The sequence below is a fragment of the Chelonia mydas genome, chromosome 21, assembly GCF_015237465.2.
Source record: "Chelonia mydas isolate rCheMyd1 chromosome 21, rCheMyd1.pri.v2, whole genome shotgun sequence".
NCBI classification, from domain to species: Eukaryota; Metazoa; Chordata; order Testudines; family Cheloniidae; genus Chelonia; species Chelonia mydas.
This window is the reverse complement of record NC_051261.2, coordinates 3,671,695-3,692,456: the sequence shown is the minus strand read 5'-3', so window position 1 is coordinate 3,692,456 and position 20,762 is coordinate 3,671,695. Positions and strand designations below refer to the sequence as shown.

The 20,762-nt window shown below is 43.6% G+C and overlaps 2 protein-coding genes across 7 annotated transcripts in view; one reads left to right on the top strand and one right to left on the bottom strand.

Annotated features, from left to right (window-relative positions):
- The window catches only part of LAMB3 (laminin subunit beta 3), a 121,188-nt gene extending 101,264 nt beyond the window's left edge, over positions 1-19,924 (bottom strand). The window contains exon 1 of the mRNA XM_043533806.1: positions 19,241-19,924. The gene's annotated coding sequence lies outside the window, so the exon portion shown is untranslated. The remainder of the gene's footprint in view (positions 1-19,240) is intronic.
- Positions 1-20,760, top strand: part of TRAF3IP3 (TRAF3 interacting protein 3) — a 28,095-nt gene extending 7,335 nt beyond the window's left edge. For 3 of the 6 annotated variants that reach the window (XM_037885383.2, XM_043533810.1, XM_043533809.1), the window contains 15 exons: positions 1,527-1,941; positions 3,709-3,844; positions 4,727-4,784; positions 5,065-5,089; positions 5,637-5,666; positions 5,956-6,051; positions 10,762-10,833; positions 11,254-11,394; positions 12,714-12,851; positions 13,541-13,676; positions 14,592-14,654; positions 16,354-16,413; positions 17,022-17,170; positions 19,920-20,033; positions 20,524-20,760. In XM_037885383.2, coding sequence (XP_037741311.1) covers positions 1,597-1,941; positions 3,709-3,844; positions 4,727-4,784; positions 5,065-5,089; positions 5,637-5,666; positions 5,956-6,051; positions 10,762-10,833; positions 11,254-11,394; positions 12,714-12,851; positions 13,541-13,676; positions 14,592-14,654; positions 16,354-16,413; positions 17,022-17,170; positions 19,920-20,033; positions 20,524-20,607 — 1,647 coding nt within the window. In that variant the 5' untranslated portion in view covers positions 1,527-1,596 and the 3' untranslated portion in view covers positions 20,608-20,760. Of the gene's footprint in view, positions 1-1,526; positions 1,942-3,708; positions 3,845-4,726; positions 4,785-5,064; positions 5,090-5,636; positions 5,667-5,955; positions 6,052-10,761; positions 10,834-11,253; positions 11,395-12,713; positions 12,852-13,540; positions 13,677-14,591; positions 14,655-16,353; positions 16,414-16,710; positions 16,778-17,021; positions 17,171-19,919; positions 20,034-20,523 lie in introns of those variants that run through there. The other 3 variants (XR_006286955.1, XM_037885382.2, XM_043533812.1) reach the window with 3 other exon arrangements.
- The last annotated feature ends 2 nt before the right edge of the window (positions 20,761-20,762 follow it).

Here is a 20,762-nt window from a genome sequence, read left to right as displayed (position 1 = left end):
AAAATGTAATGTTTAGGGATCTTGTCAGTGTGTGTCATGTTGTATTCTGTTTTCTCCCTCACTGGTGGAGAGGAGAAGACCCAAACACCTTCCATGTGGCCACAGTCTAGTAAAGCAAGTAAGAGGGAAGCTTGCAAGTGGAGCAGAGAATTCTGTAGGAGGAACTGGAGGGAAGGGATTATCAGTCACTCTGCACATGTACATAGGGTGACCAGACAGCAAGTGTGAAAAATTGGGACGGGGGTGCGGGGGTAATAGGAGCCTATATAAGAAAAAGACCCAAAAATTAGGACTGTCCCTATAAAATCGGGACATCTGGTCACCCTACATGTACACAAAGTAGGGAGGAAAAATGCCCAAACAAAGGAGCTCATTCTTAGGGCAGGCTTCTGTGCAACCTACCTGCTTTGCTTGAGCTATAAACAAACAGAAGTGGAGGCAAGCCCACTGGGCTGAGCAGTGCCATTCAGCTCTCCTGCCTGCTCTCCCCTCATCTTGAGTCCAACAATGTTTCTAACAAGAGTAAACATTAATGTACAGGTATTTAATATTTACAACAGAGGAGGACAGGAAGCAGTGCCACTAGCCTGGAGAATTAAGGACATGGCATTACAGCCAGACAGGTTTTTGTGAGGAGAAGGAAAGAAAAACGTTCAGAGTGCAAACTGGAATGTACTATTTAAGTCAAGCTATTGCAGAAGATGAGTGGTAAGGAAGAGGAGCTAAAAGAATGCAGAACTCAACATTAGGGTGACCATTATCTTCAGGTAGTAGAAGCTCTTAAAACTGATAAGACAGAAACAACCTGGGATTTTTCCAAAGATTCTATAGAAAAACCCATGCAGTGTGGTAACACAAGCTACATGTCCTAGACCTCTCTGGGCATGCACAGAAGACAAACAGGATTTAGAAATACATGCAGCTGCATGAAAAGTAAATTATATAACAGCAAATTTCCTACATCTACAGTTAATCTTTTGGAACAGACTGGAAAAATATATGTATGCAGGAAAGGAATGCAAGGCCACTACTACGGAAATTCCAGGAGCCATTATTCTTACTTCAGTCTTACTTTTTTAGGTGGGCCAAGGGCTTATAACTAGGAGCAGGAGGCTGAAACTGAGCAAAAGAAAATTTAGTCTGAACAGCAGGTGGTATTTGATAATGGCAAGATCTAAGACTGCAGAATAAATCTCCCAAGGAAGCTTCATCACTTAGAACATGATTGAAACTGAACTGGATAAAGCACTGGAAAATCTACCTCAAGGAGCAATCGTGTATTAGCTCCAAGCGTGTGTGTATATATTTATCTATGGCTGGGGGTAGGGAGATGGAGAAGATGGGACATAATGAGTGTTTACCACTAATGTCTGTGATTTCATAGCGCTACAAAGATGCCACCTGCATTCACTGAATAAGGAGAATATTCCTAGAGTTGGTGTCTCTCAAACATTTATTCAGCCACCAGCCTGATCATTTGTTTCACTTGCAATGTCTCTTCCCCCCCTCCCCTTTGGTTTCATTAGGAAAGAACTTCACCAAAGCAGCCAGAAGATCATCACAGGTTGGTGTGTTGTCTGTGCGGTTGTGGACAATATGATCAGTCAAACTGAGAAGCCCCCGCGCCGGTGCAGGCGTCTGAGCGAGAGTTACGACGAGAAGTGCGAGCGCCGGCACGAGACCCGTGAGAACTTGTGGAGGAGAAACAACGTCACCACATGTCGCCGTGTGATGCAATGTCGGAAAAAGGAAGCAGAGGAGCAGTCCCAGAGCCCCCGCCAGAAAGAGTTCCTGAAGAGAAGGAACTTAGCCACCGAAGAAGGAAAGAAACAAGTAAGGTTTCCTACTGGGACACCAGCAACTCCAGGACAAGAGTGTGCAACAGGCACCCGCAAGGAAGCATCTTCCTGGATGGATCTGAGGTCACCCACATCCCTCCAGGTAACAGCTGCAGCTATGACAGTCATACTTTTCATAAATGGTTGGCTACCTACTATGGGCCTTATCCAGTGTCCACTGGAATCAATGGGAGTCTTTCCATTGACTACAAGAGGTTTGGGATCAGGGCCTAAAGATTTGATGGCAAAATCTGAGAATTCACTGACAAAAAAATGGGTATTTCCTTGACAATTCACAGATTTGATCCAGGGCAAGATTTTGTCCCATCACTCTCATTGTGTTCCTCTCCTACTTTCTAAATACTGAACTTTGACCCAGATGGAGATTTGCAGCCATTTCTTGTCGCTCAAACCTGCATTTTGGTAGAAAAATAATTGTTTTCCTCTTGTGCAAATTACCTCTCATTCTCATTAAAAGATCTGAGGCGACGACCACCATAAACAGTTAGCTTTCTTGGGACGAACCTATGGAAGCATGTCTTCCCGCCAGTATCTTTAGTGGCAGGAATTTTCTCATGTTGAGTTAGTAATGAGTGTCTGATTGTATCCTAATTTCAGCATCCTTCTTACAAACTGTAAATTATCCTGCGTTTAGGCTTGGAAGTATCAGATTTTTTATCAGTAAACATTGTTAAACAGTGATATCACCCTAAATATACAACCAATCAGTATTTTCATCATAATAACCAAAATTTACAGATAGGCAAAGTTTCCAAAATGCTGTTTGAGAACTTATTGGCGTTTGATTTAAGGATATTTACTTCCTATATTTTGACAAGTAATGTTGACCGTCCCATAATTTCTCTCAACTGTGAAAAATTAAATTGATAAAAATCAAAATGACTCTGCCAAGCCTACCGATGTTATACGCAGCCAGCAGTGAACCAGATGAGCCAATGCATTTAATAAAACCAGATTAAGATCATACATAAATGTTCCAGTAAAACAATCAGATTGTACCTTCTAAACTCACAGCCTTTTAAATGAAATAATTCCCCCATCTGTTTTTGTACCTAAGTAAAGTTATCCAAGGGGCTTTTAACTGAAATGAACAACCAAGGGCAATAAAATAAAAGCACAGACATGCCCTGGGGGCTCCTCTACAAGGCATGAGTGTGGAGGACAATTATTTACCTCATGCTACTGTTTATTTCTTTTGATCGCTGGGTTTAATTACAAGCCAGACAGCAAGATCTTGGGACAGGCGTTCACATGCTTGCAGCCCACGTGCCTGTAACGTCGGGTGCAGAACCGTTCTCACCCTAGCACCTGCAGGGGGCTCTGAGGAGCAGAAGTAAGGGGGAAAAAAGAGTTCATGCTCTTACTACCAGAGATCCTGAATAGGCACTCAGATATAACTCTGATGAGTGCAGGACAAATATCTAAGCCTACAGCTCGCCAGCTGCTAGCAGCAATGCTAGCCAGGAACTAACTCAAGGCCTCACAAGCTCTTTTCTTACACTCGGTGTGGTTAGTGAAGCAACTGGCCTCTCAGAGGCACTTTCTTTCCCTGCAGCTTCCCAGTCTACCTGCAGCTAGCAGGTTCCCCCACTGCCCCTGTCGGTGTTGCTGAGTGGCTACACCTTGCACTGACTCCAGTGGGAATTGCGGGTGCTCAGCACCTTCTGAAAAATTAGGCCTTGAACCCAATCTCACTGTAACCCTCAGTCTCCACCCATGTTATTGCCCAGGTCAGTGGCACAATCTGTACCATTCCAAGTGACACCATGCCATTGGGTTAGTTGCTTCCCCTTTTCTCTCCTGGTTTTTAATAGGCCATTATAAAAATTAAACTCTCATTTCATTTCAGAACAACAGCACCTCTGTGGTCCATCACAAGCATCTCCAGCACAGTCTCAACGATCCTCGCACGCAGAACAACTGGCAGTCCTGTGGCGTTTCATCACAAAACATCCTCCCCAAAGACATCTCCAAGACCAGCCGAGGTACAAGAAGACTGGCTAAATGAGGCTTAGGTTTTGAAAAAAGGAACTCAAGCTTACTGGGATCTGGGGGCACATTTTATTTAAACCTCTGAGGTTCAAGGGAATCACATGGATTATTTTGCTTTGGACTCCCAAAGCAGGCAGAGAAAGAGGGTCTGTAATGATAAAGAATCCCCCCAGGTACCACATCACAATGTGCTGGAACCTGCACCTCTGAAATCAATGGGTGTTTTGCCTGTGAACTGTATGGGAGCAAGATCAGACACAATCCTAACACATGCCAAAAGAGTTCCTGTTCCTAGAAGCCCTGTTCAAGTGTTTAAGGAGGATGTTCTGTATCAGCCAAATCTGACATTTTTCCCTTTCCTAACCGTGCATGATAAGAATATGTTGATTCACCAAGTGCTATTCTTTGTGCTGAGTCAATAATGACCTCACTGCCCCAGCCTGCTGCAAAATGGCACTGTGCTGCAGAGGAAGCCATCATCCCATACAGACGTAAAACGGAGGCTCTGAACACTTGTGATCATTAAAAACTCCGTGGCGCTTTTCTCAGAAATAGGTGTGTTTGCCAGTAGCTTGGCCAAACTTTAACTTAGGTTAATGACCTAAATTCCACTTGCATTTTCAGCTGCATGCAAGATTCTTCTTCGCCTTCTGCCCTAAATTGTTGTGTTATGCTGCTGTGTGCAGTTTAAACTGCCATGTGTCATCCCAGCAATGGCTGCATTTCAGTGATGGTTGAAATAATCCCTATATACAGTTGAAGTACTTTATGAGTCCTCAGAATGAAAGGTGCAGCTGTGAATGAGGGATTTTATACTAGCTATCTGCTGACACTGTAGGAACCAGTATACCACCCTCTCAATTTTATCTTAACAGGCACTCAGACATTAACAGGTTCTAGTGCAATAAAGAAAGACTCAAGCCAACAAACAGAGTAAGTATTTTGTTATCTATCCTATTAGGAGCACATTCTTCCTGCTTCTGCAAGGGCTGGGGATTCACTGATACCTGTAAAGGCACTTTGACGTACTTAGATGCAAGGTGCTATACAAGTGCAAAGGATTATTATTATTGGCATTATTTATTGTTCTATGAATCGTCATATGATTGCTTCTCTCCCTAGCAAGTATTTTCACTGCACCCATTCTTGTGATCTTTTTCATAAATCTGTCTCATGTCCATCTTAAGAAAATCCTTGTCTTTTTTTATTTTAGCTGTGGAATAGCAGTATTAGACAAGGTAAGCAAAACATCTGAATAACCTGTACAGAAATGCCTTTGAGGATCCTGTTGTCCTAAGAAACATTAACGTTAAAGGGCCAAATTCTACAGTTCCGGGGTTTTAACAGTGTCAATGAAAGCAGGATTTGTTCCTGATTATTTCTTACTGGAATGTAGATGACAGAGATTGCTGGAAATTAATTTACTGACAAAAAGATCTATGACGGTACATCTAATGCAGTAGACAGGGACAGTCTTGTTCCAGGGAAAGCACTGACTGTGCGGTAAAATACCTACTGGTACTTTGGGTTTAGCCAGTGAATGGCAGAACAGCTGCATTATTGCACAAGCCTAAGCACAGTAAAGGTCTGTATAGCTTATTATCATTGCCCAGAGAATGTGATAACTTAGGGTTCCCATTTAATGCTTGTTAGAACTCATACCACTGACTGCAGTTACTTGCAAAATCTTTTCCTTTATGGAAGTGATTTGTTTAAAAATATCATCAAATAGAAGGTTTGGACGAACTGAATCTGGGTTTTACTGCGCTTTTCTTTCACTTTTAGGAAATAATTCAACTTTCCAACTACCTCAAGGTAAGCAGAAAAATGATAAATACAGTTCTAGAAATGGGTGGAGGGTATGTGCGAGGAGGTAGCTTTTACTAAACTGGTATCATGCACCTAGTTTTAAGGTGGCCAGGAAAACAAAAGGAGCAGCTGCTGAAGCCCAGGGAATAAGTTCCCAAAACACAGTGAGGAGTGAAAATAGCTATAACGAGTGCTAGAGGGGAAACAGGTCACCCCTGGCTGTCCAGATGAACTAGGGTCACTGAGACGCATTCAGAGCACCTATATTAGCCTGGCTTTCTCATTTTGCCTACAGGAGGCGTTACATCGAGAGCTGCTGCTGAAGCAGAAGATGGTGATTTTACAGGAGCTTTTATCCACATTGCTACAAGCATCAGAAAAATCTTGGAAGGTACCAAATAGCTACGCTGCGTACTTCTAGTTGGCTTTAGGATTATGCCGGGATTTGCCAGGGCAGAGTCCCATGCGTGCAAGGGGGAAAACCCCATCAGGTCTTGCTTATTTCTGCCAGCTGAATTCCAGCTCTGTTTCTGGTCTTCTAATATATTCTGGGATGATCCTTCTCTCCTAATGGAGAAGGCGGTGTAGCTCTGAAGCTGAGCTGTGTCTGCAAGGGGACATGACTGGGCTCAGAACTATTTAGCATGTCACTATCATTGCCCTTCCTCTCCAATATTGTTTCATTTTAGGGCCAGCTGAAAAAAACCTCTCCATTGTTATGGAAACGTTCTTTTTGTTTGACATTTTCATTTTTTTCCCCTTCATTCTTTTGGACAAAAAGTGTTGGGATGAAACGTAAGTTTTCATTAAGCTTTGAACTAAAAATGCTTCTCTTCCTGTTTCTTTTTTTAAAAGTTTTGAGGATTTTTCCCCATTTTCTGTCACTCTTGCTTCTCCCCCTTTTCCAGTAGGAAAAAAGTCTAAGATCATGGGGGGGAAAAGACCATAAAAAAAATCTTAATTGCCCCCTGTCCTCCAAAAAAGTTTTCACTTTGAAACAAACTTTTGTTTCAATTTTTTGTGGGGGAAGGGGAGACCAAAAAAGATTTGAGCCAAAATGAATTTTTTTCACGCAATTTTTCATTTAGAGTGAAGTGCCATTTTTCAATTGAGAAAACACGGATTGTTTTTTTAAAAAAAACAACCACCCCATTTTGTGCAGAGAAACAAAGGGGGAAAAGAGGGATTTTAACAAGAGGGATAGCCTTGGTAAGATCTGCAACAGCTTGTTTCTGTGCGTTCTCCTGCCAAAAGATGCCAAGACGAGGTGCTAAATAACAGTGCCAAGAATGAATCCAGAACCAGACGGAGCAGGCGTCTCAGTTTAAACCACCTGTGTATGGGAAAGAATTTCATTCTGGTGAAGGTGCTAGACTCACGATCCTGGAGGCTGAATATATCTGTTTATCCACCAGAACAGATACAACACAGACAGCAGCAGCGCAAGCTTCTGCCACACACCATATCTCAATCCATTCTTGATATACGTTAGAGGGAGCCCCTCGAAGTTAAAGTCTATTCACTTCTTTGCCGCTCCATTGAGACAAGCAATCAGGAGATGGCCTAGAGCCAGCTGCAGCGGCAGTTTGTGTTATATGGACACTCTTCACGCAGCAGGGGCCCAGGGCCCTGAATTAGCAAAACACTTAAACAAACACACCCCTAAGTGTTCTGCTGAATTAGGGCCGCCACCCCACCAAATCTAGTTCCCATGGCTCACCAAACAGGCATCAGGTGGTAACAATTTCTGAATACAGCTGACCCAGAGTAGATTTTTAACCAGCAGCCTGACATTAAGCAATTACTTCTGAGAAGTACAAGCCATTATGGACTAGGTCATAAAGCAAATTTTAAAACAGAAATTTAAAATCAAGTTGCATTGCAAAATATTTGCTGTTAAAAAAATGTTAATTTGGAACTAGACTTAAAAAAAGAAAAAAAAAGATCTGAAAGAGTTCTGTCAGAGCAGAAGAGCCAAGCGATTGGGTGACATGGAGCAAAAAATGCGTTAAGATGTACTGCGGTTTGAGACTTCCTCCGTAAAATGCTTCTGACAAATATAATATGAGCAGGAAAAAACACGCTGACACACACGCTGGCAGGAAGTAGCCATGAAACCTCCGATTAGAAACAGGTGGGTGCACTTTGCTTCTTAATGTCTTTGCTAGAGAAAATAGATTTCTCTGCTCCCTCTGCTTTTAGCCTTTCATGAGACAATCAACATTGATTGGTTGCCGGGGTTGTAGCCAACAGAGAAAACAAAGTAAATGATATTTAGAAATTGGCCCTCTGGGAATAGTTTAGCACAGATGATGAAGAAAACAGGCCTGTGGGAAAATGCTCAGAGGGGCTTCTGCAAGTTCACGGCTGGCAAATGAGGTTGCCAGACTCTTAAGGGTCCCATCTGGAAGCCTCTCTAAAGCAAATTAGGTGACGGTTGCTATGTTTCCATAACAAGCTGAGGCACCAAACCTTGAGGCAGCATTTTAGAATCAATAGCTCCTATAATAGAAAGTCTGAAGGGAAAAGAAAAATGTGATCATGCTTTACAACAATGGTCTGATCATAATTACACTGAGAATCCCTGTAGGATCCTACTTAATATTTGTGGGTGCATCTAGACCAATATAATGAATGTGTTCATCAGTACAACAGGAATATATCTAGCAGTGGGGCCGAGGGGCTACATTCAGGACTGCAGGGTTCCATTTCCTCTGGGTTTTATTCCCAGCTCTGCCACCAACCTTCAGCAACCCGCATAACCTATCTGTGCCTCTGTTTCCTCATGTGCAAGCAGCAGGATAACAACAGGGCTGTTGTAAAGAGTAAATACTGTTTGTAAAATACTTAGTTAACGCCTTTCGTCTGAAGATCTCAAAGTTTCATGTTGTTACAGTAACCAGTAATGACTTTTTAGACCTGTCTTTTAAAGTGTAAAAACACCACCTGAATATATTTTTTCCCATCCCCAAAAATGCTGTCTGATCTTGGGAAGTTTGGGACATTTTCTGCGTAGTTTAAAGACTGTTTCCACTGCCTCGCTGCCACTTTCAGGGTTCACTTTTCTCCCTTTTATTTGGCATGGCATTTGAGCAAAGGGAATGCAGTCCAAAAACAATGCTTAAAATTGCTTCTTTAAACCAGGAATTGAAAATGACAGGTTTAAAAAAAGCAAAGGGGGAGGGAACATCAGATACAGTCTACCAATCATGGGCTAGCCAGGACACTGCAGAAAACACACTGTGATTCGCTGACAGCTGAACAGGGGTGCAGCTGAGGGAGGATTTTGCAGCCAAGTATTTTGGAGTGGCCACGGGCCATAGATGTCCCAATTTTTGGGAGCCCAGCCTCAGATCCAAGAGTACCAAGCATCTGTAGCTTCTATTGACTCCACATAGAATTGAGGTCATCCAGTCTCTGAAAATCAGGCCCCAGGGGTACCCAAGGATTGAGGCATCCAAAATCAGCAGCCACTTTTGCAAACATTGGGCCTCCGACTAACTTTGAGCTCCCTTTTGTGCCTCCTTCAGGCTGTGGAGGCAGGGATCTGCGAGAAGTGTGAGCCGCCATCTTAAGGGAAGTCAGACATGAGGAACAACCCGAATGTAACTGTGAGAATGAACAGCTAAGGGGGGCATTGTGGTGTCTTCTCAGCAATCCTTTCTGGGCTGGTAAATACAACCTGAGCCTGGTCAACAGGTTTAAGTTTTGCCACCATAGCTATGTTGGTCATGGGTGGGATTTTTTTCCCCACATGTAACCATCATAGTTGTGCTGGCAAAAGCCCAGTGTAGACACAGTTATTCTGGTAAAAGAGTCCTTTTGTAGAGTAGAGCTTACTTCATTTAGGGAAATGGTCTAAGTTACAGGGACCAAAGTGCTCTTGCGGGTGTAAGCTGCATCTCCACTTGGAGGAGGAGGGAGTTTGCTGGCATAAATCTACTAGTACCAGCAAACCCTGTCAAGTATAGACAAAGTCTGATTCTCCCATCTGGCCCTCTATGCTCATTTACACCTGTATAGAGGGGGTGAGAAATGCTACCACTCTGACTAGACAGTGCTTTACATCCACTTTCCACAGGCTTAAAAAGACTGCTAGTAGAATCTGGCATGAAGTCACTTCCAGTATCTTGCATCTAAAAATCTCTCTCAAAATTGCCACCCCCGTCTTTTTTTTTTTAAAAAAAAAATACAGTTGGCCTCCAGTTTGTTATGGGAACTGACAGCTGGATTTATTGGACTTTACACTTCTGGGGCTGGGATGTGCAAACATCTGTGTGTTGACAGAGCGCCCAGCACGACAGGGCTCTGATTTTGCTTGGGGCCTCTGGATGCTACCATGATATGAATATTAAATAACTCAATGGATGTTAAGCGTGGCTTCGCACAATAGTGAGTGGCAGTGGTGCTGACATCCTTCAGATCAGAGGTGGAAGACGAGAGTCCAGGCAGGCACTTTGCTAAAAGCCTTGCCTGGATTTGCATAGAGCCTGAATCTTACAAACCCAACTGGAAAACCTGATCAACGCTGGGAAAAAAATATGATGACTCAGTTTCCCCATTCCTCTCTCCACCCCCAACAAAGCTCATTGTGATGCAAACCCAATCTGTTTCCTATGGAAGCTGACGAGACAAGATGCTGCCACCCACTGGAACTGTAAGCCAAAATGTTGTTGCAAGAGAGAATCATGAAGCAGAAAGCAAGGCTGTGTGTGTGGGCTGGAGGGCAGTTCTGCTCTCAGTACAGACTCATCCAGTGTAACTATATGACTCCTTTGCCTTTAACTTTTCTGAGCACTCCTGCATTCCTATAATTAATAGAGCTGGTTAGGGGAAAAAAAGGGGAGGGAGGAAGAACTGCAAGTGTTTCATTTTTTTTCCTTTTTTCAAAACTTTGAAATTCTAAATTTTTCCCACTTTTTTTTGAAATTTTGAAACTTTAAACTTTGAAAATAATTTGGCCCAGCCCTGGGTATGACACTAGGAGCAGAATTAAAATCAGAAAAATGAGTGAGCAAAAGTATGATGGATTCACTTAGAAAACTGCAGAGGTTGTTGTGTAATTCAGTATTCCAGACCTTGCCTCAATTGTTTCTTCCAGGGTCAGCTGAATGAAGACAAACTAAAGGGTAAACTGAGGGCCCTTGAAAATCAGCTTCACACCTGTGCCCAGGTAACGTATGTGACTTTTTCAAAAAAGCAAAGAGAATAGATAGAAAGAAAAACTTCGCATGCAAGTAAAAACACAGAACAATTTAATTAGGGCAGGTCTTACTTTCCAGGAGGCTGTTATTAAATAGGGTCAAAAAATTGTTATGTTGTTTGCTGCAGCTTGATGCGTTTATCCATGTATGTGCTAATACTCAGATCCAGTGAGATCTCTCAGACTGGGGATTAGCCCATCAAGGGTAGCGGTGCTTGAGACATTTAAAACTGAATCATGACAAAGCCGTGGAGAATGTATTAGAGAGAGAGCAATCCTGAACTGGAACCTGGTGGATCTTTTTGAATTTCTAGGCTTGTCTCTCACCAGTGGGTTAAAAGTCCATTGGTAATATTTAAATCAACTGTCAGTTCAATTGTCTCTTTAAAGCATTACTCAAAGGACAGCGTGAAGAGGATCCTGATGGAGATGGAGGACCAAAAGCAGACCTACGAGCAGAAAGCAAGAGAAGCTCTGCAGAAGCTGCTGGAGGAGAAACTCCAAGCAGAACAGCAGCTACAGAGCGCTCAGGTGAGGAACATGAATCCCACAGCAGACGTCCGAGCTAGAGGGACAGGCCCGTTTTCAGGCTGATGAAAAGTATAATCACACCGCCAGTTCAATCACGTTTGGGCCCAATCCTGCTCCCAGTGAAATCACTGGCCCAAACCCCTTGGCTTTAGTGAGAAGAGGATTTTACCTTTTACCATCTTCAACAACTGTGCAAAATAATATATTTTAACTACTGAACGAAGGCTAAAGTGGTTGTCCCCCTAACCTCTAGCCCCATACTTAACAATACAGTGTCTCATAAGAAGTTTGAGTGCATGTGTGCATGGGGAGGGGGGGTGTTATTTAAGTTGTTTGAGCCAAATGATGGGTGATTAAATAACCTGGTGGGAAGGAGAAATGCTGCTGCTTTCGGTAGCTTCATAGTTTGTAATCTCAACGTTATTGTGTTTTTTAAACGTACATCCAGAGCACCCAGAGCTCTGGATGGGTGCCCTTTGGTGTGGATTTTTTTAGACCAAAATCCTGACAAATAACGTCACCAGGAGAGTTCTCCTGTGCCACATTTGTCCACTGGGTCAGGGAACAAATTAACATTTTCAACACTGAAAAACAAAACACTACGACAAAGCAGCACAGAAACAATCTGTTTTAAACCTACAGAAACAAGAGTTCAGGTAATCCCCTATGTCAAACTCATGGTAGTTATACTAAACACTCCTCTTGTATGTACAGTCTTATGGACCTTTAACTTCCAGAGTGAAAAGCTCCTGCTTGTTTCTCTCCCCTCCCCATCAGGCAGCACCGTATTCTAATATGTCTCTATGCTACTTCACTACACAAAAACAGGACAATGCCATCATGTTATATTACAAATGCACAGAACTTACTTCGCCCCTGCATTTCCCAGAGGGGTTCGAGACAGTGCTGTCAGAGTATGATCTTGAAAGAGCAAACCCTACACATTCATGTGTGTGGAGCGGCAGGGCGGGGGGGTGTATCATAGTTCAGCACATTACACAGACTGGAATCTTCACAGATGACACCAAAAAATCTGATTTCTGATTCTCCATGCTTGGATTTTGCTGCGCTGTATTCATTTCAATGAGGGGAATGGGGAATCTTTAAAGGCGGGGCGCCCGGGTTGAGTTCATCACTGGTTCTATCAGTTGAGCTTGTGCGTATTAATGTATAGGTGCAAGATAAAAGCCGGATTAAACAGATACAAGAGCTGCAGCATTTTAACTAAACCAGTATAAAATCACACAGTGCAGCAACGTGGTGTGTAGATCAGTCCTCAGCTAACAACGTTGAGTCCTGGGTGTTGTTTTGTTCTTCAGAGGACCCTGGCAGTCGCTGAAGACGACTGTGCTCTCTGGAAAGAACACTATGACACATTAGAAGCAGAGTGGAGTAAGACAGCCACTAAGCACACTGAACTAGAGAACGAGCTCTGTGTTTTGCAGAACCAACTGCAAGTAAGTTCATTCTCTGCCGTAGGGTTGTCTTGTTGCCTCTGCTGCTCTGGTCAGGCTGTCAGAGACCACGGATGTATGATCACGAATGGGTTAAATTCAAACACAACTCCACTATGGCAGAGGTTTTATCTGTATCCTCTTCTAAATTACAGTATTTAGGTGATTGTAAGATTTTCCCCAGGCTGCAACTTTGTTTAAAATGTCTATAAACTCATTACATTTCTATGTAATGTCATCTGCTCCATATGACTGTAACCCTGATGTCCCAGCCATGGAGTTCAAATAACTGAATTCCCCTTGAGACTGAGTGGCACAGAGTATTCTTTTGTGTGGCATTTCTCCATACGGTTAAATAGCCACCACACTCCACTTCAGAAGAGGCTGCATTGCAATTGTAGGCCAAGTGGTTCCTGTAGTAGTGGAATCAATTACACAGTGAAACACGTTTCTAGGTGTGCAAAAACTTCAGCATACAACTATGCAGGCCAGAGATTCAGGCCAATTTGAAAACAAGGCCTTGAACGTCTTGGTTAAACAATGCTGTGTTATTATTTGCAAGTCAGACAGGAACAGATTGTCAGAGTTGTTGAACACTCAGCTCACATTGGCCCACATTGTGTATCCTTTGAATTGTCAAGTATAACTTCTACAACCAATGCCCTGATGCTGAGGTTCTTTCCTGAATGTAGTGGGCAGACACCCAGAATGAGCAGCTCCACCAGGCCCTGCATAACTTGGAGACTGAGCGGGAAGATCTCGATTTGAGACTCGAGGCTCTACAAGCAGACAGACAGCTCAGAATGGAGCACATCAGTGCAATGGAAGGTACCGACTTTGCAAAGGGAAGAGCAGGATCAGTAATGGCAAAGGTTTCTCCCCAACAGGTTACCTTCAGGAAATACGCTTTTTAAAAATCCCAGTTGTTAAAGCCCAACATAAAAAAATACCTTCCTTTAAGCACTTTGAACATCTAGGCTTGGAAGACTACTCTGGTTTCCAGTAGGGATCCTAGATTAAGTTTTATCCAGTTTTCTCTACCTAGGGTGACTGAGTTAGAAGGAAGTCAAGTGACTTTTCCAAAAGAAAGGGTGGTCTGGGAGCCAAAAGCTCTGGGTTGAATCCCCAGCTCTGTCACAGGCCCTCTGTGTGCTCTAGTCTAGGGCAAGTCACTGCATCTTTGTGCTTCAGTTTCCCTACCTGTGAAATGGGGATATTACCAACCCACCTCACATGATTGTTGACAAATTCTTTAACATTTGAGCTGCATGGGAACAGTGATGGGCATGATGAGACCATAAATAAATGCTAATCATATTGGCAAGTGGCAGTTCAGACAGGGGCCCTGAAATTCAGTTACTATTAATGTGGCTATTTTAAGTGTAGCATATAAAATTAACGACTGATGAATCCATTAGGTAGATAGGGCTGCCATTAGTTTAAGTCTTGCAAACCGTCATTTAAACTAAAACCAGAACAGACAGCATTATTAATAGAGTGTAAAGAGCACCAGTAAAGCTGCCTTCACTGGTTAAACAGCATTTATTTGGGCATGTGTGATTAACAGGAAATCGCTGGAGTCTTAAGGAAAAACATTAGCTCATGAAGGCTCTCAACACCTTTCATTCCACTGTACAGAAGTTGTACAAATTTGGAGAGAAGGAAACCTGCAGCATTTACAGAGATTTCCTCAGAGATTTTTTTGTCATCCCTGACTTCTAATAATTAATTTGTTAATTTCAGGTAAATTGCAAAATGAACAAAAGCAAAAGCTGGCGCTGGAGGCAACAATCACTTGTTTGCGCAGTAAGTATCACTGCAGGGCACAAGCCTGCATTTTTAAAATGCATTAGGTCTGATGCTGCCTTTGCAGCTTAACCCCAGTGAGCTCATGAACCCTGGCTTACATGGATAAGATAAGAGTCAGGCCCACTGCTCTGTGAAATGCGCCTTACAGGGAAATGCAAGAGCCTTCTCCAGTTACATCTATTCTTCTCCATTCATGGATAAACTCCCCTGCACAAAGACTGATGGAAAAGGAGGACTTGTGGCACCTTAGAGACTAACACATTTATTTGAGCATAAGCTTTCGTGAGCTGTAGTGGAAAAATGCATCCGATGAAGTGAGCTGTAGCTCACGAAAGCTTATGCTCAAATAAATGTGTTCGTCTCTAAGGTGCCACAAATCCTCCTTTTTCTTTTTGCGAATACAGACTAACACGGCTGCTACTCCGAAACCTGACATTATGAGAGACTGATGGGATTGTCTTTCCTATTCATTATATAAAAGCAGGTTTACCCATCACCCAGAGCGACTGTGACTGGCTCTAAAGGTGACCAGGTTATCAGAAGGTCTCAGCTGATTGATGCTGCAAACAGAAAATCCAGGGATCTGGAGGGAGGGAGGGCATGAAAGACACCCCTCCCCTCTTCCCCCCCCCCCCATAGCCTGCTCATCTCCACTGGGCACATCACCAGCACTTGGCATTGATCATTATTAGCACAACACAACCTCATTTTACAGTGTGTCTTTGACACAGACTTTATCCCAGATTGTCTGAGAGTTAAATATTAGCAGAGGGAGAAAAAGTACAACAGGAGAGGACAGAGGAGACTGTTTTCACCGGACATTGGAAAAGAGATGGAGATACAGTGGAGTGGGCAAAAGGGAAGCTGTTTCAGACAACAGGAGAGTCAGAGGAGACGGCTCTCACTTTACCACAATCTGGATACTGTTAACAGGACACTGGGACTAGAGAGAAGGGGAGAAGGATGAGGCGTGAGACACGCAGATAGCAGTGGCTGGAGCAAGACCACCGAGCATTTAAAATACAAGGACCTGGATTTTCAAAAGTGACTAGTCACTCTGACAGCCTGACTTCTTGGGTGCACAACCTAAGATGCCTTAAAGAGATTTGATTTTCAGACAGTGCTTGGCACCTGCCTCCTGAAAATCTGCTCTCTCTAAGATCTCTCAGCTTGATTGCCCCAAATCACATCATTTAAAAATCCTGGACATGGAGAATCATTTTGTACTGGATCCTGAACTGAGTGGGGGAGCCAGTGAAGTTGCTGACAGGTTCTGTTGCACTTCTCTGTACATTGCGAAGGAAGGCATGCTATCTTAAATAATCATAGGCAAATAAGATTTTGCCTTTCAGAGTAAATCTGTCCAGACTTCACAGCATCTGTTTGTGTATTTTTTTTTTTTTTTTATAACAGCAACAACAGACCTAACTCTTCTGTCTTAGGGGATAGCCATACAACCCCTGGGCTTTTAGCAGAGTAGCTTGGGTATAACCGGTGGCAGAATTTTCCAAGAACCTGTATGAATGAAGCGAGTCAAACCACCCACACAGTAGAACCAGTTTACAGTGAACTAAAAACAAACAAGGAGGGCTGAGATAGGAGAAGGGGCAGATTAGAAGAGAAAGAAGAAATGCCCAGAATGAAACTGATTTGTGTACATAATTTGGGTGATAATAGTGGCTTATTCTATTTGCAGACCAGTTACAGAACCAGTCCAAGGCGCAGAAGGCTCAGGAAGAGGTGGTAGGAAGAAAAGGTCAGCAAACTTTGTAACTCAGACTCTAGACAACCATTACGCTTCTAACCTCACATGAAAAGGTTAAACAGTAACTTCTAGTGAAATCGATTTATCGGTTTAGCATAAAGGAATTCTACGGTTCATAACAGGTTGCTATGTATTCCTAATTGATACAAAATTTAGCCTCACTATATACAAATACATGTATCTGTGATGGCAAATGCCTTAAACAATAAATTGATTTGATTTCAACACTTCTGCTTCAGAGGCCATGCCAGTCATTGTTTACTTGATATGCCACATCTCCAATTTCAGCTACCCCTGCACACCAAGAAAATCATCCTCAAAGACTGGGGAGTTTTGACCCCCCTCCCCACCAAAGGTAGCTTACTTTGCCAGACTACTGTCAAACACCTAATAATTGTTTTAAAAATAAATATTTCTAACTCATATGCACAACCGAGCAGTAAGACAACTAAGCCATGTCCTGCATTCATTTCCAGTTGCTTAGCAGCTGAATACATGTTTAAGTGTACAAAGTTAAAGATAATCAACTTGTATAACAATGAAGAGGCTGACCAAAAGCCTGGACTCATTTCTCATTGGAAGTCTGGCTGTTTTTTTAGATCAGGTTTTAACTATGCAGCTCCAACCCCCCAGTCCAGTCAGAGAAAAACAAGATGCTTTGTTAAAGCATCCTGACCATGAGGGAGAGGAAAATCTGAAGGACCAGGTGCAAAAGAGGACAGCCCAGCTCATTGCAAAGGAAAAGGAGGTGAGGAGGTGATACAATCCGCTAATGAGATTCAGTGTTCTCATTAGGAGATTAATTGCTATTTTTAAAGGCTTCCAAGGCAGAAATAAAAATGGTGTGTGATGATTTTTAGGAATAACCATACAAATAGCATCTAATTCTGTAACTGGAGACTCACGGTCACTACATTTTGAGTCTGACCTCAGCTAAACCCCCCGTTGGGTTTCCTCTAAGTATTTCCAGGTAGAAGAATAGTCATGCAGTGACCTCGAAGCAAGCCCTTTACACAGATAGCCTTAAAGTCACAAAATATTTCATACCCCGAATAAAACCTTCCCATGCAGAAGCTGAAATGTATGTTGGCATGCGAGTTAAATACTGCAGGTCAATCTTGTACATAGAGGAGCTCAGGGCTATCAAAATAAAACATAACATTGGTACCCATCTTCCCAGACCATTGACTTCCCCGCCCCTCCCGCCAAGCCAGCTCCTTTGAGGCTGTTACCTCCTGGAGCAGAGAAGAGAATGATAGAAACACAGTTTATGTTCACCAAAGGGAATCAGTAAAGAGAAAATACCCAAAGGCACATTTTAAAATTGAATGCACACAGAGCTGTGGGATGCCGGAGCAGTGTTGGACAACAAGTCCCTCCCGCACAGGGCTCACAACATGACAGCACACGCACAGGGCAGTGCCACAGGGAGCAGACACAGAGACAGACTGGTTGGGGTTCAGGGAGCAGAGAGGGTACAAGGGACCTGTATGCACCCGGGTGGGGGACAGGTAGACCCCTAGAGTTAGTGTTTCCTAAGCACAAGCATGTGTTAGCAGTGCCACTGATGCTAGATACCCCTAGGGGAGTGCTGTTACGGGGAGCACACACCTACCCCTCACAGTCATCGTCTCAGCGGGCTCCCCCAGAACCACAGAGAAGTTCTGCCAGTCTGTCCTCTGCACTCAGAAGCCCCTGGCAGCTGCCAGAGGGGCAGTTACTCGCTGCTCATCCCAAACACACCTGTGGCTCCAGTACTTGGAACGTAAAGGATCAGACAATTAAAATGAGGCCTGGGGAATTGTGGCTCTGGGGAATTTAATTGCTCTGCTTTCATCTCTCTTCCCCTATTTCTTTATGTCCTCATCAGGCCCACACCCTTGGGAGGAGTTGTTTGCGTGGGGAGGGAAAGCTGAGGTTTTTTCTTTCTTTATTGACTGTCTAATATAGTGCCTATAAAATACCTAGGCACCAAGGGACTTATACACAGGAATTTATCAAATAGGCATTTACCCTTCTCTGTGGCCGATGGAACTCAGAGTTACCCTTAGGGCTCAGAGTGTCTTACTGAACTCACATGGTCTCCTTCAATGACTACAAGCACCAGACATTGCAAATTGGGTCTAAATCAGCTGGGGGCAGGGAGAGTGCAAAATACCATTAAATCTAAAGGAAACAGGTGAGAGCAGGAACAGGCTAGAACACACAAAGTTCTTGCTTTGCCAACAGCTTTTACAGGGCTACATTACATACAGTACTGTGCACCTCGCAAAGACCACGGACTCCTCATACAATACGTCCTCAAAACAATATGACCAGCTCTTTAGGGCTCAGAGTGTCTTACTGAACCCACATGGTCTCCTTCAATGACTACAAGCACCAGACATTGCAAACTGGGTCTAAATCAGCTGGGGGCAGGGAGAGTGCAAAATACCATTAAATCTAAAGGAAACAGGTGAGAGCAGGAACTGGCTAGAACACACAAAGTTCTTCCTTTGCCAACAGCTTTTACAGGGCTACATTACATACAGTACTGTGCACCATCAGGAAACTTGCGGTGCACCTTGCATAGACTACGGACTCCTCATACAATGCGGCCTCAAAACAATCTGACCAGCCCCAGGCACACCTGACCTGCTATGCATTGCCACAAACATCAATGCAACTAACACAGAATACGCACAAACACTAGGAGATCTCCATAGGTAATAGCAGTACCCCCCAGCCATGGCCAGAACCTTAGTGCTTTGGGGGAGCTGCTGAAAGCACAACTTCCCCTCCCCAAAATGAAAAGGGAAAATATAACAGCCACTCTCACCTGCTGGAAGAAAGCGAGATGCAGCCAGCAGCAGCCCATTCTAAAACAGCCACTTAGGGCTGCAGCTGTTTGACTCTGCCCAATTTAAAGGGTCACTCCCCCAAGGCATGCTGGGGAGGAAAAAAGTTTTTGAGAGAGCTAATAATGACCAGTCAGTCACAGAGGAAGATGTGTTTTGGGGGAAGGGGCTGTTCCTGTGTGATGCCTTTCCCTTCCCTCCCGCTTCTTACTCAGTCCTACTGATTTTGTTCCTACCTTCCAGCCAGTAAAGCTCTGCATGGGGGCAAGGGTTTTACCTATATGGAGCCACTTGCAGGCCTGGGGACTTTCTCTTCTGCTATCATAGGCACTAGGATGGGATTAAGTATATTATGTTTTGGTGGGGGAAATACTACTTTTTCTTCCCACATGACTTGAGTGCTGCTGAAAGGTGCCAGCATACTAGCATTATAGGCTAAAGACCCCAGGAGAGGTAATATGCAGACAGAGGCAGCGTGTGCTTCCCTTGGGCTCCTCTTAACAATAAACTGTTGTCCTGCCCTAGATGTCACAATACTAGGGGGGGAGGGAAGATCACACCCCACTACATGGGCCCTGTTGCACTGGGACCTTCACCGAGACCTGCCAAATTCTTGGTACACGTGGGCCATTTCCTAACACTTGTCTGCTTTGTTTCCAGTGTGCAGATCTCCGCTCTGAGCTGGAGGCCCTGAGCGATGAGTACCGCTCCTGCATGACCAAGTTACGTCAGTGCCGAGATGAGCTCAATCAGTTCCAGAGCAAACAGTCAAAAGTAGGAGTTCGCTTTTAATGTGTCCACTGTTACCTACTGCAAACATCCTGAGCAGTCTGATACCTTTGCAGGCCCAACGCTGGGGTGGGGTGGGGTGGGGTGGGGAAGTTGTTTCTCAGTTCTGTTCTACTCATGTTCTTACACTGCACGCATCACTGTACAGTCTGAGCCCCTTCCAATAGCGCTTTAAGCAACATGACTACACATCTGTCAAGTTGGTTCCTTCCTCTCCCCAGGAGCAGCAGATCCATGGGTGTGTCTTGTTTTGGTAGGATTTGTCTTTCTTTTAAATACACATTGTTATGTGTTTATATTAGAGAAAGCAAAGTCAAAGAAACACATTGCACTTGGAGCAGAAGGTGGTGAGGTTTGTCATGTCATCTGGACAATGGGGGAAGGATAGCGCCTGTGTCTTTACACCGAATGTTAAATTAAAAATTTCCTTTGGTTGTGTACTGATTCACTCAACACATTTAATTCTCTCTTTCAGGGACAATGTGGCCACTGGATCCCTCTCCTACTGGTGGTGATAGCAGCAGCCATGGCGGCTTTCTTAGCCAATTTTGTACCCTGAGAATCCATCCGTTTCAATTACCTCAGCTCAGCAACTGACTCAACTTTCTTCACTGTAATGTATAAAAATTTTGTAGGGTTTTTGGGGGGATATTTTTGAGCTGGTCTCACTCCTCAACAAATTCACCCTGGTCCAATAAATGCCATGAGATCATT